This window comes from Ursus americanus, chromosome 17, assembly GCF_024610735.1.
Source record: "Ursus americanus isolate L20-20 chromosome 17, mUrsAme1.1.p, whole genome shotgun sequence".
NCBI classification, from domain to species: domain Eukaryota; kingdom Metazoa; phylum Chordata; class Mammalia; order Carnivora; family Ursidae; genus Ursus; species Ursus americanus.
In genome coordinates, this window is record NC_142143.1 from 8,372,663 (window position 1) to 8,388,750 (window position 16,088).

The following is a 16,088-nucleotide window of genomic DNA, read 5'->3' on the forward strand; positions in this document are numbered from 1 at the left end:
TTGTAACCCGGTTTGTATTAGAAGAAAAGAATGAGTTCGATGCTAGTGCCTGTTATTTGGAAAATAAATATATTATAATAGGCTATTTAAACTGGTCATTAGTCTGTGGAGTAATGGGGACTCATCCAAGTACCCTTCATCTGCCTGTTTCACAGAATAAACGACAGGGGTCCCCAGTGGGAAAGAGTCCTAGCAGAAGACATCACTGATCATACTGCAAAGTAAGGCTGACGCTGAGTTTTTGTTTCTTCTTTTTTTTTTTAAGATTTTATTTATTTATTTGAGATAAAGCGAGGATGAGCATGAGCACAAGCAGGGGGGAGGGGCAGAGGAAGAAGCAGCAGACTCCCCACTGAGCAGGGACCTGATGTGGGGCTCAATCCCAGGACCCTGAGATCATGACCTGAAGCAAAGGCAGGTGCCTAGTCAACTGAGCCACCCAGGCGCCCCTGAGTTTTTGTTTCTTAAGGGACTTAGTTTCTTTCCTAAACAGGACACCCAATATCAGCTCCCCTTGTATGTCTACAGAGAAGGCAGGTGGAACTGTGATGAGGACTTGGTGGGGGCAGCGAGTGATGGGGCTTTGTGCACTTGTACATTCTACAAATAAAAACTCTGTTTTGATGACATTTGTTACGTTGATTTTTTTATTCTTGAAAGTGAGTAAGTTCACTTAAGTTCAGTTATAGGTTTTAAGGTCAAGAAAGCCCTCCCTGGAGGGAGGAGAGAATTGGTAGTTTTTGTTTAACGTAAACAGTTTCAGTTTTGCAGATGAGAGTTTTGTGGCGAGATGTGGTGACGGCTGCACAACAGTGTGAATGCACTCAACGCTACTGAACTGTCTGTGCACTTAAAAATGGTTAAAATGGTAAATCTTACGTTATCTGTCTTTGGTCACAATCAGTAAAAAAAGGCCCGTGGATACAAAAGGTCAGAATTGTCAGTCATGGGGCAGAAACACTGAATTCCCACTGAGCTGGATCAACTGCGTCTCAGGGCCGCCTGAGTGGGCCAGCACCTTTCCCTCACTCGCTTCCGGTCAGTCAGCAGTTTCCCTCGATTGCCTTTTCATTCTGTCTCATTGGGAATTTGTAAATGACAAAAACAAAGCCACAACAAGCCAGACAACATGAGAGTACAAAGATGCTGAGAAGTTTGCTGAACAATTCCTTTGTGACTAGGGTGAGGAAACAGAAGTCCTTAGAAGGGAAACTAACTGGCTGCTTAAACAGGATGCCTCCAATAGGAACTACTTGTGTTCTTAGGCTCCTGAGTTACCGTATTCAGAACAAAATTAATATCCTATAGCAAAGGGGATGAAGGCACAGCCCCCTTAGCCAACTGAAGACCTTCCAGGAGGGTACTTGGTATTTGAAACCAGGACAATATTCACTGTGAAGTGTTTCACAGGGCAGCAAGGCTCCTACACTGAAATTAAATATATGATGCCCATTTCTTATTTCCATCAATTTATCTGCAGAAGGGAAAGAATGCCTCTGCTGAGAGAGTGGTTCAAGTTCAAAGATTTGTTCTAGGATGAAACCAAAGTCCTCATCAAGTTATGCAAATCAAAGTAGAAACTGAGTTGCTCTAAGACAAGGAAAGTGACAACTTTATTCTTTTTTTTTCTCATTAAGGAGGCTCCATGACCAGAATTGAGCCCAATGTGGGGCTTGAACTCACGACCATGAGCTGAAATCAAGAGTCGGATGCTTAACCAACTGAACCACTCAGGTGCTCCGGAAACCAACAACTTTAGAACACAACCCAGTATGGGATATAGATAAACCATCTGGTTGCTACAGCAGGGTTTCGCACTGGCACTTCACTTTGTTGGAAGACTGGTTCTCAGTTTTGGAATTTCCCGAATCGGATAAAAACCAGTCATGTGTGTCACCACTGGAGAAGGTATCTTTCTTTGGTTTCTCTTCTATATATCATGGGGATTCACCCTAAGGACTTCCTTGGCTTTAGAATGCAAAAGCATAAAACATTTATAAAGTGTGCCTTGAAAGCTTCCAAAGAATTATTATCATACGGAAACTAAAAGTGAAAAAAATCTCCTGTCTTTGAAAATTCCACTACTCACAGTAACAGCTCTGTAGTTCAAGGTTTCAAGATCATGGGGAAGGAAGATGAGGAGTAAAGAGGAAGTAATTATTTGCTCTTAAGAAAATATTGTCCCCCTTACTTAGGACCTCAGGGACTCCTTCCATTAGAAAATTCTCAGTTCTGCCTTCTAAGAATGAAGAAAAAAGCTCGAACGAACATTTCTAAAGCGGGCTACCTTCATTTGCTTCTTTCCTCCTTGTCCCCAGCTTGCTGAGTTGTGGGAGGAAGCACTTCCCTGAGAGCCGGCGGTGTTCCAGACTCCTCCATCATCCTCCTCTTCCCAGCTGGGATGGCGAGTTCCCGTCACTGGACCATCACTCTCCCCCCAGCCGTCTTGCATAGATTTGGAATCTTTAAGAAAAGAATGGACCAACCGTATGCAATAGCTATATATGACAATAACCACAATGATCAGTCCTCATGAACGCAGCATTTTAGGGTATTTGTCATCTTATCTAATCCATGGTGAGGCAAATGTTCTAGCCCCTTCCACATTCGTCTTACCCAGACAAAGGGTAGGTATAACTATAGCTTTAACTGTAGACAATCCTGAAGAAGAGAAGACATTTTTAAACTGTGAAGGTTTTGTGATGGAAGAAGGGTGATTCTAAGGTTGGGAAAGACATGGAAAATTCCTGACAGTAATGCTGAGTATTTCCTTGTGCCAAGGGTCTGGTTAATGTCTTCCAACAGCCATTCTGGAACTATTTCAAGTTTACAGTGTGGTATTTCCCATGATGATACAACCAATTTTACAGTGAAAATCATGATGAAATCATGGTTTTTATAAAGCTATTTATATGAAGTGAAGGAGAGTCATAATTTTTAAGATGCAAATTATAGACATAAGAATGAATTTCTAGAATATAGCTAAGATTGTACTTCTTCATGTGGCACTACAAGAGTCATAAATATCATACAATAAAGTTGACAACAGAATTTATTATTCTCGTTCAAATTCTGAGCATTCGGTATGACCACATTTTTAAATCAAAAGATAATTCCTTAAGTCTGCAATATGGCAGAAAAGAGATGTTGGAATACTTTTTAAGAAAACGACAAACAAGTGAAAATGGGCACTTGAAATTGAATTTTGCAACTGAGGAACATCCAACAAGACATTCCATAGCATCAGTTTACAAAGTTGTGCAAATTACTGTGACTACACATTGCCAGCTGGATCAAGGATAGCTTAGACTCTCAACGATTATGAATAAGTGTGACGTGCTTTGTATAAAAAACTCAAACGAAGAAATCTTTGTTGGTTCAAGAAACCTTAAATGTTCCTATGTGGGTGGAAGTATGAGAGGAGAGACAAAGGGATGAGGAAGAAACAGAAGGATGAAGTCACTGAGCGGCAGAGACTGTGTTCCACAGTACAAGCCAGGAAAGTCTTTTTAAATTATACTAACAAAGGGGCAGAAATGCAAAATAGAGATGGTGAGCAATATTTAAGTTACTGGCAAAAAAAAGTACCACGTCAACATTTCAATTCTGGCCAGATACGAAACCTAACTTAAAATAAAATCAACAAAATTAACTTATGACTTCTAGTTAACTGTAAACACGTTAACATATGCAAAGCTAAGTCACTGCCATTTGGTACTAATCATTTATTAAAGGTGCACGGTCCTGAATCTCATTGAAAGAACAGTTTAAACATCAGAACAGCCCTCACCAAAATGTCTGGCCCCCAAACTAACGGAGACTCCCTCACAAATAATGCTGTACACTTACTAGGTTTCATGGCATTTGGAGCATTGGAGGGTGCGTTCCCCCAGCCCGTGGTCGATGCTCCTGTGTCATCCATTTCGCCCCACCCAGGACTGCTTTCGTTTGGCTCACCCCAAGCTGAAGTACCATTATCTGGAGCAGGTGGTGTGCTTTTGCTCCAGACTGCAAAGAAAGAAAATGGGTCTCTAAGAATGATCTGTTAAAGGAAACATCCTCATATCCAGGGAGCGGGAGTGGGGGGTGGGAAGGTGGGAGAAACAGGCACTCCTGTGTTCTGTTGGCAGAAATACGAACGGGTTCCACCCTCATGGAGGCAACTGGCATCCCGTCACTTTAACTTCTGGCCCAGTAATTCCACTGCAGGAAATTATACCATAGATATACTTGTAAAGTACATAAAATTACATGTACAACAAGGCTCACTGTATCACTGTTGGAAACCATTTGGAAATGACGTAAATATCTATCAAAACGGGACTGGTTAGGCCAACTGTGTCACCCATGAAATAAATGCTGTACACGAAGCAAATACAAGACAAAAGTGTAGGTGCTAACATGGCAAGTTTTAAAGTATGATGAAAAAAGCAAGGTGAAGACCAGTGTATATAGTACAGTCCCTTCTGTGTAAAATCTGTAAAGGATAGATAGATAGATTTTGCTATACGTATGAACCAAATTTTTGAATGAGACACAAAACTCTAAGAGATTACCTGTGGGAAGAGACCCTAGGGGCTAAGATTCTTTTATTTATTATATTTTGCTTTTCTGTACAGTTTGAAGCTCTTTCCTATATGGATAATAATTTTTTTCACGTTAGCAGGTTTTATGATGGACAGGGAATTAATGAGCAATCTTTATTTCCTTCCTCATGCTTTTCAATATTTGAGGGGGAAAAAAAAGAACTAGTTAAAAGCAATCATCTTCTAAGTGGCCATAACTGCATTCATAACTACGCTTACTTAAGGAGTGGAAAACTAAATATTAATTCTACCTAAAAAACAAAAACAAAATCCCCACCTCAACAGTGCATCCCCTTAACCTGCTGAATTATATGCTTTATGGGAGCGTGCCAGTTGACAATGCCGAAGATGGTATTTACTAGCACAACTTTCAATTTACCAGGTATGGGGTTTCTATTCAAATAGGGGAAGAAAGTTTAATTCTGGGCAACTGATTATCACACAAAAACAGTTTCTTATATGAAATACTCCACTTCCAGAGGTGATCATTAAAAGTCATCTGGAAAGTGACTGAAAGCTTGCAGATCCCAGCTGTGCTAAGCATTCCGATGGCCCCTTCGAGAATAACATAAAATACTTCCCTTCGCTGGGAAAGGAGAAACACAAGAGGATATGTCCACGGGTAGAAACTGAATGGAAATCAGGTCTATTTCTGCTACTATTTTAATTCTTCATTTTTAAATGTGGAGCATAGTTTGTTTAGCAAGTTACATTTTTTGGATTCTGCAAGACCAATACAATTACAAAAAAAAAATAATAACAACTCTGGGAGACTAACATAGGGATGGCGTCTTTTTCCTTTTGCCAAGAAAGAACATTAAAATGTACCACCAGCATCTGTTATCACTATCATTTTATAAAAAGAGAGCTGCTGTTAACAGTAGAGTAGGGTTAATGTAGAAAGATTTCCAGAACAAAGCCAAGCTGAATAAATGCAGCTTAATAAAAATGTCCTGGTTTAGATTTTTCTTTATCAAACCTGTAAGAAGCAGCCATTGCCTACCTGATGCTGATTTACTGGTCATCGGGGTAGGCAGGTTTGGTTCTCGAGGTGCTGGGCCCCCTTGGGAATTCTTATCCCACAGATTCACATTCTTGTAGTTGTAACTGTTAGGGTCTCCCCATGCCGAAGTGCCATCATCGATGTCCATTTTCCGACTAATTGACTGCGGGGATGGCTCTTCCCAACCACTGGGTTCCTCATCCTTGGGGGTTACTGGCTGTGGCCCGCTGCTCCAGTTGGAATTGGAAGGTCGTCCGTTGCCTGGAGGTGGTGGGGGTGGGCCTCCCCATGAACCAGAAGCCTCTGGTTGTGGTGGCGGTGGCTGCTGTGGCTGCTGCTGCTGTTGGTGCTGTTTATTCCAGGAATTGGGCTGTCTGCCAGTCTCAGTCCATGCTGGAGACCTTTTGCAATCTTCCCACCCGCCTTTGGAAGCTAGGCTTGCATTCCCACTGTTCCCCCAAGTTCCAATTTCATTCTGCCCTCCTTCACCCCACCCAGACACAGGTTTACTTGCAGAACTTTCCCAACTGCTGTTTTTCGCTTGATCAACTTCCTCTCCCCAACCATTCTTCCCAGAAGTCCATCCTTGATTGGGCTGGCGTCCCCCTCCCCACCCCTGATCCTTGCTGGAGTTCTCATTCCAAGAGGAAGATGTCTTTTCATCTGGTCGACCGCCTCCCCAGTTGGAAGAGTTGTTGTTCTTGTAGTCATTCCAGCCTCCTGTGTTCTTGGGGTCTTTCCACTCTGTAGAGGCTGAGAGCTCCCCCCATCCAGACTTCATTTGATTGCTTTGGCTGGGTGCGTCTCCCCAGCCCCCTGAGTTCTTGGTCTGTGTGGCAGCGCTCTCCCACCCCTCAGTTCCTTTGTCAGATTTCCCCTCAGGCCTTGGCACCTCTTCAATATCCCACACTGTGTCCTGCTTAATTTGAGTTTGGCCCCAGCCAGTGTTTGAGAGCACCCTGGGGTCCAAATCAGTTCGGCTCAAAAGAGTCTGTAAGACAGCCTGACAATCAGGATGTGTGGGCCGGTATGACCGACGGCCAGAATTATGACTGTCACTACTTCCTGCTTTGTGGTTGCTTCCAGTGCTTTGACCTCCAACTTCACTTCCTGTGGAGCTGGAAGATCTTCCCCAACAGGGAGCCTGGGCATTGCCTTGGTTTTCAGGGAGGGGGTGGCCCTTTTGATTGTCCCATGCTCCAGTGCTAGAATTTGGTTGGTTTGGACCACTCCATTCTCCAATTTTCAACTCATCAGACCCAGTCGGCTGTTTCCATTCTCCCTGAGAGACCCCAGATGTCATTTTGTTCCCTTCACCCCATTTGTTGTCATTAGAGTCCTGAGGGCCAAAGTTCCAGGACCCACCCGTAGACCTGTTATTGTTGTCCCAAGAGTCGTTTTTTGACCCAGATGATTTCTGAACAGAAGCTCCTTTCCAGGAGTCCTCTCTATCCTTTCCATTGTTCCCATTGTTTCCAGAATTGCTTTGTCCAGAGGCTGTGTCAGTTCCAGAAGGCCCCCTAGCTGCACCCCAAGATCCAACACTCCCAGTCTTTCGATCTCCAGTGCTTTGTGAAGGGGCATCAGTGCTCCTGGAGGCGTTCCCCAAGCCCATTCCAAAGGGCATTCCCTTATTCTCCATGGGGTTTGGTGAACTTAAGTTCAAGGAGTTAGTGTTTCCATTTTTTGGTCCATCAGTGTTATGAATTTGAGCCTGTTCTCTGCCAGAGACAACAAAATTAACACCCGCATTTTCCATCTTTGACTGCTGTTCCCTGGATGCCTGACCTACTGTGCTAACCTGTGCACTGGAATTACTAGTATCCGTTTCCAATGCCCCTTTCCTAGAATTTCCTTCTTGGACCAGCGCTGGCCAGGCAGATGGGTTGCTATTTGGGTTAAAGTTGCTGAAGCCAGAGCCAGGTCCAATTCTATCCTGACCACTCACATTCCTCCAATTTCCTAGTCCATTGTTGCTCTCTGTAGTAGAGTTGGAAGATTGAACAGCTTTAGTCTTAGGGTCAGATTTCCAGACCCCAAGATTACATTCGTTCCCAGAACTTGCAGACTGGCACTGGCTCCCTTTTCCTTTGTTACTAGTGGTGCTTCCTGGCAGAGTGCTCTTCTCAGAGCCAGGGTTCGAGGCACTGTTGTTATCGGTGGTGTTTTCGGAAGAAGACTCAGTGTCTTTGCTGGCAATACAAGGCCACTCTTCCGTGTCAGACCCGTCTACAATCACCTTGTCCCAGATGTGAATTGGGTTGGGGGAGGCGCCGTTGTTGGAGGAGGCTCCCGGGCCCCAAGTGGAATTTGCATAATTTGAAGCAGCAGCACCTCCAAGGGTTGACTCTGGGAAAGAGAGTATCTTATCAATCACAGCTGTGCATGCATGCTCTATTAACGCCCAAAGCTCAAACTGCCCCTAAGGGAGATCAACACATTTCCCCACAAACTAGCTTCTCTACCCAGTTGCTTGTCTTGGTTAACTGTGCCACCTGTGCTAGTCATCTCTTCTCTTTCATTCTGCGGGGTGGTGTATTGCTACTCCACAACATTTCTCAAAGCTGTCCGCTTGTCATTCCTATTGACAGAGAAGGGCCTCCTTATATCTTGAGATAATGCAGTAACACGCTGAACCTGCTTTCTATTTCCAATCTACTCTAAACACTCCCGGCTAGAGTAATTGTTCTGAAGCACACCTTCAATTAGATCATTGCTGTATGGGAAGCTTCCAACAGTTTCTTCGTGAACAAGAACAAAGCTAAACTCTTTGGCCTGGAGTTTGATCAAGATGCTTCACAACCTGGGACCAATGGACTTTTCTAGTCTTATCTTGTACTACTTTCTATGTAGATGCCTATATTCCATACTACTCGATAGTCCACAACTTGTGCCTTCTCACCCTGGCACGATTCCACATTGGCAGCTACTGGCTTCCCCTCCTGGATTCAGATACTGAAATTTATCCATCTTTCTGGACCTAGTTCAGGTGCCATTTCTTCTATGAGGGTATCTGGTGTTTTTTTCTTTTTTTTGTTCGTCACCTGAAAATCACCATTCCCTGTCTAGAGCCACTTTGCTCAGTGCTGTGGTACTGTGTTCACGTCTACCTTCCCCCGCATTAGCACAGAGACTCCCCCAAAGAGCTCCCCCTCTTAGGCAGAGGCCCTATCTTGCTAACGTTTGAATTCCTCATAGTGGCCAGTGCACTGCTGCTCAGTAAGCATCTGATGAATGATGAATGCCCACCCAGCTAGATGCTGGGGCAGACGAGCATGAATGAGTCAGTATGCCCAAGGAACTTAGTCTGATAAATTAGTCTGGCTCAGCACATATTTGGTGGAATTTATCATATTTGGTGGGGAGAAAAATGACATGTTTTTAACCCAGTAATTTCTTCTAAACTTATCTTAGCTATTTTAACCAAAGCTTTAAATCAATATAAGGTTGAAAAAATATTACATAGAGCCATATAAAAGTAGGAAAGCAGAGATCTCAAACTCTTAAGATTTAGGGGTCTCCTTAGTTTCAAGAATGTAAATGAGAGAGTACTCACGCTCACTCATGTCTACATCCAGGCCTGGCTAGATTTGGCTGCAGAAACACCCGATGCAACCGCCCCTCACATACTTCCTTTTGCAACTGCTTATGAGGGGCCAGGAAGGAAGGGCCAATAGGCTTTTCCCTGCCTGCTTTGGGCCTGGCCTGACAGCCACCACAGAAAAGTCTGCATAAAGCCTGCGAAACTGCGAGGTTTCTTTCCATCTTTCTTCTGCACAGGAGACGGTGATAGAATTTTCTAAGGCAATTCTATGCTCAAACTCGGAACAAGAATAAAGCATGCTATAGTTAACAACAACCGAGTCGTTGTTCTTGTCAAGGCTTGACGAGGTTCAAGCTCTGAATTTCAGTATAGCCTCAAAAAACATTTTAAGAGCTAAGCAGAAATTTATTAATAAGCTTTAAGGGGGGAGGAGATGATGTTTGGAGGTTCTTAGCTGTTAGCTGATTTAATATTCATCTATTAAAAACTCTCAAAACTTGTAGAGCCCTTCTGCTAAAGATCCCTTATATCTACATCCAGTTTGGTTTTTTTTTTAAAGTAGTCCCTATACCCAATGTGGGGCTCAAACTTACGACCCCAAGATCAAGAGTTGACACTCTACTGACTGAGCCAACCAGGAGCCCCTACGTGCAGTTTTTAACAAAGCTCAAAATCCTCTCAAGGAACAATGATTTTAAAAATCTAATTAAAAACTACAGAATGATATTATTTGATATCTCCCCCCACAATAATCTAAGAGATGATTCTCTCTAGACCCCCAGCATTCTGAGAACATACACACAGGCAAGTAAGATTCAGAACAAGCCGCTGCACTAGCCCCACCCCCAATCAAACCCGGAGCACACACTTGTGGTGACAGCTGGGACTACGGAGGCTCGAATTTATAATGTGCTTGTCTGAAAAGGAAAAAAAGGTCCCAAATGGTAATGACGAACAGCAGCCACATTAGCCTCTCATGCCAAGACCACACACTGGACGCTAAAACCCAGTTTCAGAAGAGAAGTGCTGGTACGTATTTCATCCTGGGATCCTCTCCTGTCTTTTGAGTAACCCCAAGACTCTATCTAATTCAGGGTTTTGTGGACTCTATACCAGGCAATACAGAAGTGCTCGCTCTCCTTAAAGCTGCCATGGAATCCATTCCCAACACTGATCCCTCACCTGGTGCAGTCCCACTGTCACTCTGCAGCGGCGTTCCTGTCACTTGTGCGTTGTTTGAGTTTGCTCCAGGTGCTGTGGAGGGAGGAGGCCCTGCCCCACCCCCGAGGAGCATGCAGGACGGTGGAGGGGGCTGCCCACGTTTTAGTAACACTTTGTGGTCCTGCTGGCAACGGAATCGCGGCGGCACCTCCCGAGGCATGTAGCGGGCGGCGCTTGGCGGTTGTCCGTTCGGCACTGCCACCCTTTTGGCATTGTTGCCACCATTGACTGGTGGCGATGGAGAGCTGCCAATTGGGCTGGCGGCCGTTGGTTGGCTTAAACTTGGTTTCGTCACTTCGGGCACTGAAAGAGAGAGATTGGGAAACAGTCTTTGAAATCAAATACATTTTTCTAAAGATTGTTTTTAAGAAGGTTTACATGAGACCAATTCCAATAAGACAACTCTTCTTCCATCGTACTGTGGATGGACATGGTCTTTCTAAAATTCCCTGCATCTTTGGTTTACTGGAGGTACAGAAGAGGTGGGGAGTGATGGGAAGAGGACCCAAAAACAGCAAAACCACAGAATTCCATTCCATTAATTAAGGGGGAGGGGGAAGCACTCACCATCCGCTCCCCAGCAAGTCTGAGGATACATATGGGCCCCAGGGAAAGCCCTTGGTAAAGGTTCAAGGCTCTCAACTGGAATGCCCTTGCCCTTTATCCACCTTTTTAAAGACCTACCTCAGAGAAACTTTTCTTGAAGTCCCTGGACTAGGTAGGCAAAGCACTTTCATTTGTGCTCTTGGAACACACTGTCCATCTTTCTTTACCATGAATTTACCATATTATATTGAAATGCTCATTTACAAGCTCCTTGCCCTCACCAGGCCAAGAGTCCCTCGAGGCTAAGGACTCACCTTTCATCTTTTTTTCTTAGGGCCCGGCACAGAGTGGACCCCCACAGGAAATCTCAGCCCTGGAGAATCACAAAATCAACTGGGTTTTGGTATCTATAGCTACCTGAACTCAAACACTTGCTTCGTACTCTATATAAATAATTGGAAACATTATAAATTCTTTTGCTCGTGTCAAAAAAATGTTTAACGGTACCTTGTGTATCTATTTCAACTCTTTATTTAAAATAAAAATTTCAGGGGTGCCTGGTGGCTCAGTCGGTTAAGCGTCCGACTCTTGATTTCAGCTCAGGTCATGATCTCAGGGTGGTGAGATCAAGCCTCGCATCAGGCTCTGCACTGGGCATGGTGCCTAAGATTACTTTCTCTTTCTCCCTCTCTAAAAAAGAAAAAAAAAAGTAAAATAAAATTTTCAAATAAAATAAAATAAAAATTCCAAAATGTAGGTATTTTTCCTACTTATTTTTAAGAATTTACTGTTTCGGGGCGCCTGGGTGGCACAGTGGTTAAGCGTCTGCCTTCGGCTCAGGGCGTGATCCCGGCGTTATGGGATCGAGCCCCACATCAGGCTCCTCTGCTATGAGCCTGCTTCTTCCTCTCCCACTCCCCCTGCTTGTGTTCCCTCTCTCACTGGCTCTATCTCTGTCAAATAAATAAATAAATAAATCTTAAAAAAAAAAACAAAAAGAATGTACTGTTTCACCTTACTTTTAAAAATGGCAAATAGGAAGTCTAGAATGTGCAGGATGACCATGAAGATATACTCTGCAGGACCTTTTGGTTATCCCCTCAACCCTACAGAGAATGTTCTTCTGTACCTCCTTTGCTTCATCCTACCAAAAGACTGCCACCCTTTCCAAGAAAATCTACCTGGCAGATAGCGGCTGGCAATGTTACAGAAACAACCATTGAGCCTGATAATTCGGATGATTCTGAGGCCCAAATCCCTGACATCCAGAGGAATGTTTGGGCCAACTCTGGTGGCAGTACTGCTCGGACTGCTGAAATGATGCTGGGCCAGCATATTGCTCGTTGAACTGGCTCCTTTATGGAGAGAGAGGCATCATCAGAAATCAGGGGGCCCCGTCTATTCCCACTGGACATTGGTGAGCAATGTTGAGTAACAAGAACAAAGAGCAGGAGCCTGAAGTCACTTTAAGGCAACCCCTGGTCTAATCTAAGCCAATCATGAGGCAGTCCTGGGCCTCCCAGTAAGAAGGGAGGTCAGAGGATCCACAACCTATGAGCAGATTAAACCTATTTCTTGAGAAAGTAAGTTGGTCACTGCCTGATATTATCAATATAGTAGGCTCTGCATGACCTATAACAGCCGATAGATAAAAATAACTGACAAATGAAGATGAATTATTCTAGTGATACATTTTCTATCTGTGCCCACAAGATTCCCATAGAAGATGGCATCCGTTCCCAATCCCCTTTCCTCTTATTATGAGGATAAAAGCTGGCAAGGGCTGGGAGGAGTCTTCCCAACTGGTTTTTAGGATGGAAGGAGCTATGCTTCTGAGAGGCTGCCCTTCTATAAAAGGGCTAGAATCTTCACTCTAAGTTAACTATGTCTGTTACATGCCTTGACTCATTTCCCTAAAATGAGATAAGACACAGTAAGAGCAGTCTACAGCACTGAGGTCTGAACATCAGTTTGACTAACTTTACAATATTCACAGCACAACCAAAGAAACTTGGTGGGTACCCTATATTGTTCAAGATTCCTTACAAAAGTGCCTCAGGCATTTTCCCACCACATCCGAGATAGAGGGGATCATAAACAATAAAGTCATTTGAAATCGGACCACCTTTCAACCACTTTCCTTCCAGTATGGTGCTCTGTTCTGAGAGTCGTTCAAAACTCTGGGACGCAGAAAAAGACTGAGGTACATGTTTGGAGAGACTATGTGTCAAAACTGGAATGAAATCTTATTTGATTTTTTCCTCACACCTTTCTGTGATTTCAAGAATTTTAAGCATTTAAAGGCAAATCAGAACTCTAGACACTGGGCGCCTGGGTGGCTCAGCTGGTTGAGCACACGCCTTCAGCTTAGTCATGATCCCAGGGTCCTGGTATTGAGTTCCACATTGTGCTCCTTGCTCCACAGGGAGCCTGCTTCTCCCTCCCCCTCTGCCTCTCCCCACTGCTGTGCGCTCGCTCGCTCTCTCAAATAAATAAATAAAATCTTAAAAAAAAAAAAAAAAAAAAAAGAACTCTAGACACTAACTGGAGAGCAATGTGGCTGTTAGGCAGGATGCCCGATCCAACCTGCTTTCCGAAGTCCAAACTTGAGACATCCCAGAGTCAGTGTGTGCCTCACAGCATGCTCCAGGACATCAGGTGCTAACAGAGGAGACGGAAATTAAGATACAGTAGGAATTACTTTTCAGACCCTTTCATTTCTCTTCTGTACCTTAATGATTTGTAGGTTTTAGGGCAAATCTTTCTAAAAATGAGCTGCTCAAAATGCGGGCATACTTTATTTTCCACAGAAAAGGTCTGTGGCTTAAACATGACCTCTGCATCAAAGGAAAATAAAGACATTGTGAAAAATGCTGGGTATCCTATTTTCTAATTTCTTTTCATTGGCTTCCAGGAACTGAATCTTTTTCCTTTCCCTATCACCGTTATTCTCATCTTATAGTCTGAAATTCTGAATTGCCTCTATTTCTGAAAAACTTCAATAAAATGCTACTTTTGCAGATGAAAGTATTTTTTTAAAAGATTTTATTTATTTGTGTGTGTGTGTGTGTGTGAGAGAGAGAGAGAGAAAGAGAGAGGGCAAGCACGCATGAGTTGGAGGTGGGAGGGGCAGAGGGAGAGAGAAAAGCAGGCTCCCCGCTGAGCAGGGAACCTGACTCTGGGCTCCATCCCAGGACCCTGAGATCACGACCTGAGCTGAAGGCAAATGCTTAATGGACTGAGCCACCCAGGCGCCCCTCAGATGAAAGTATTCTTTAAGAAAATCCTGAACAGGCAGGACCAATACAAACTACTATTTTCTCTAAATATCTTGATAGCACAAACATAAAAAAGCTTCTAGAAATGTTTTTAAGTAATTAAAATACAACAAAAAAGACATTTTCAACTGAAAAATCTCTTGGCGAGTAATCATCAGTTACAATGCAATAATACCAAGAACTCTCAAAGACTGGGGACACAAAGACAGTGGTCACCATGCACTGAAGAACTCTCAGTACCCTCTAAGCACTGTCTCCATTTCTTTACCTTCTACTCATTCCTCAAACTCAGTGCGCCCTGGCTTCTGCCCTGAACATCTATCTCCCTGGAAATCCCTCTCCTCACCCAACTAGTGATCTTCACTGCCAGTCTAACGGACACCCGCTGGACCTTTTCTTTGACTTTCCTGCAACTTTTAACACTACTGGCCATTTCTTCCCTCTGTTTTTGTGAGAGCTTCTGAGACCCACACCAGCCAGCTCTTCAGCTCTTCCTTTCTCTCTTCCTTTATGGGTTCTCATACTCTTGGTCAGGGGTCAGCAAACTTTTTCTGTAATGGGACAGACAGTGAATATTTTAGGCTTTGCTGGCCATACAGTCTTCGTTGTGATGACTCAACTGTTCATGTGTAGGTAAAAGCAGCTACAGACAATGTGTAAATGAATGAGTGGGGCTATGTTCCATACAACTTCACTTACTGCACTAAAATGTAAATTCCATATCACTTTCAACGTCAGAAAATATTTTTCTTTTATATTTTTTCTAACCATTGAAAAAATGTAAACAAACATTCCTAGCTCATGGGAAGTATAAAAACAGGAGGGGAGTCAGATTTGCCCAGAGGGTCATAGCTGGCAACCCACTAATCAGAGCTGTAAGATGGCAGTTGAATTTGGTCATAAGTTGTGTCTTTTTTTATTTTTATTAAATTTATTTATTTATTTATTTGAGAGAGCGAGCGCGCACGAGCAGGGGGAGTGGCAGGCAGAGAGAGAAGCAGATTCCCCACTGAGCAGGGAGCCCGATGTGGGACTCGATCCCAGCACCCTGGGATCACAACCTGAGCAGATGCTTAACCGACTGAGTCACCCAGGTGCCCACGAGTTGTGTCTTCTTAAAAAACCTGAACGTGAAGGTGGGACCTACACGTTTCCCACATTTAAGTTACTTGAGTACAAGTTCCCCCATTCTCAGACTTCAACATTTATGCATGCTTCTCACATCACTACCTCCAACTCAGATCTCTTCCACCCTTCTTCCCTTTAACCCTCCAACTTGTTCCTCAGCTCCCCATTATCTCTTAGCTCAAGGAACAGAGTCATCACCCAACCAGCCTGAGCTTTCCTCAGTAGGAAACCTGGAAGGTGTCTTAGACTTCGCTCTTTTCCTGTGCATCATTATCCGATCGTCATTATATTCCAATGAACCAAAGCATCTCTCCGATAGCCTTCCTTCCTCCACCACACTGTTCCTAACCAGGTTCAAGTCCTCATTACTTCCCACCTGGACTATTCTATGCCCATCTATCTGAACCATACTATATCTCACATTCATTCACTCTCTAGAGGCAGTCAGTTCCATCTCTGAATAAATGGCTCCCACCAGTGTTAGAATACACAGGTGTTTCTACAAGGTGTGACACATACTGAAAACAGTTTAGTTTGTAAATTACTTATTTGGGGGGAAAAATGCACCTCAAATATTAATAAATTAGAGTAGACTCAAGGTTATCCCAACCATCAACATGCATTTACTAAATATGCTTTCTGGGGTAGACTCAGAAGGCAGCATTGTGGCCAGTGTACCACAGTGGTCCATCACCCCAGGTATGCTGATGGGAAGGTGCTGTCCTTTAGCTGTGTCCCAGGTTGGGTAAAGGTCATGAATTGCTGCTGTGAATGATAGTATA

General features: G+C 43.7%; 1 protein-coding gene across 9 annotated transcripts in view; it reads right to left on the reverse strand.

Moving 5' to 3' along the window:
- TNRC6B (trinucleotide repeat containing adaptor 6B) overlaps positions 1-16,088 on the reverse strand; it is a 241,799-nt gene that overhangs the window by 50,028 nt on the left and 175,683 nt on the right. For 6 of the 9 annotated variants that reach the window (XM_087868691.1, XM_087868685.1, XM_087868687.1 and 3 more), the window contains 4 exons: positions 10,316-10,657; positions 5,590-7,938; positions 3,850-4,008; positions 2,288-2,463 (listed from right to left, as the gene is read on the reverse strand). In XM_087868691.1, coding sequence (XP_087724817.1) covers positions 2,288-2,463; positions 3,850-4,008; positions 5,590-7,938; positions 10,316-10,657 — 3,026 coding nt within the window. Of the gene's footprint in view, positions 1-2,287; positions 2,464-3,849; positions 4,009-5,589; positions 7,939-10,315; positions 10,658-13,445; positions 13,562-16,088 lie in introns of all 9 variants that reach the window. The other 3 variants (XM_087868692.1, XM_045779447.2, XM_087868686.1) reach the window with 3 other exon arrangements.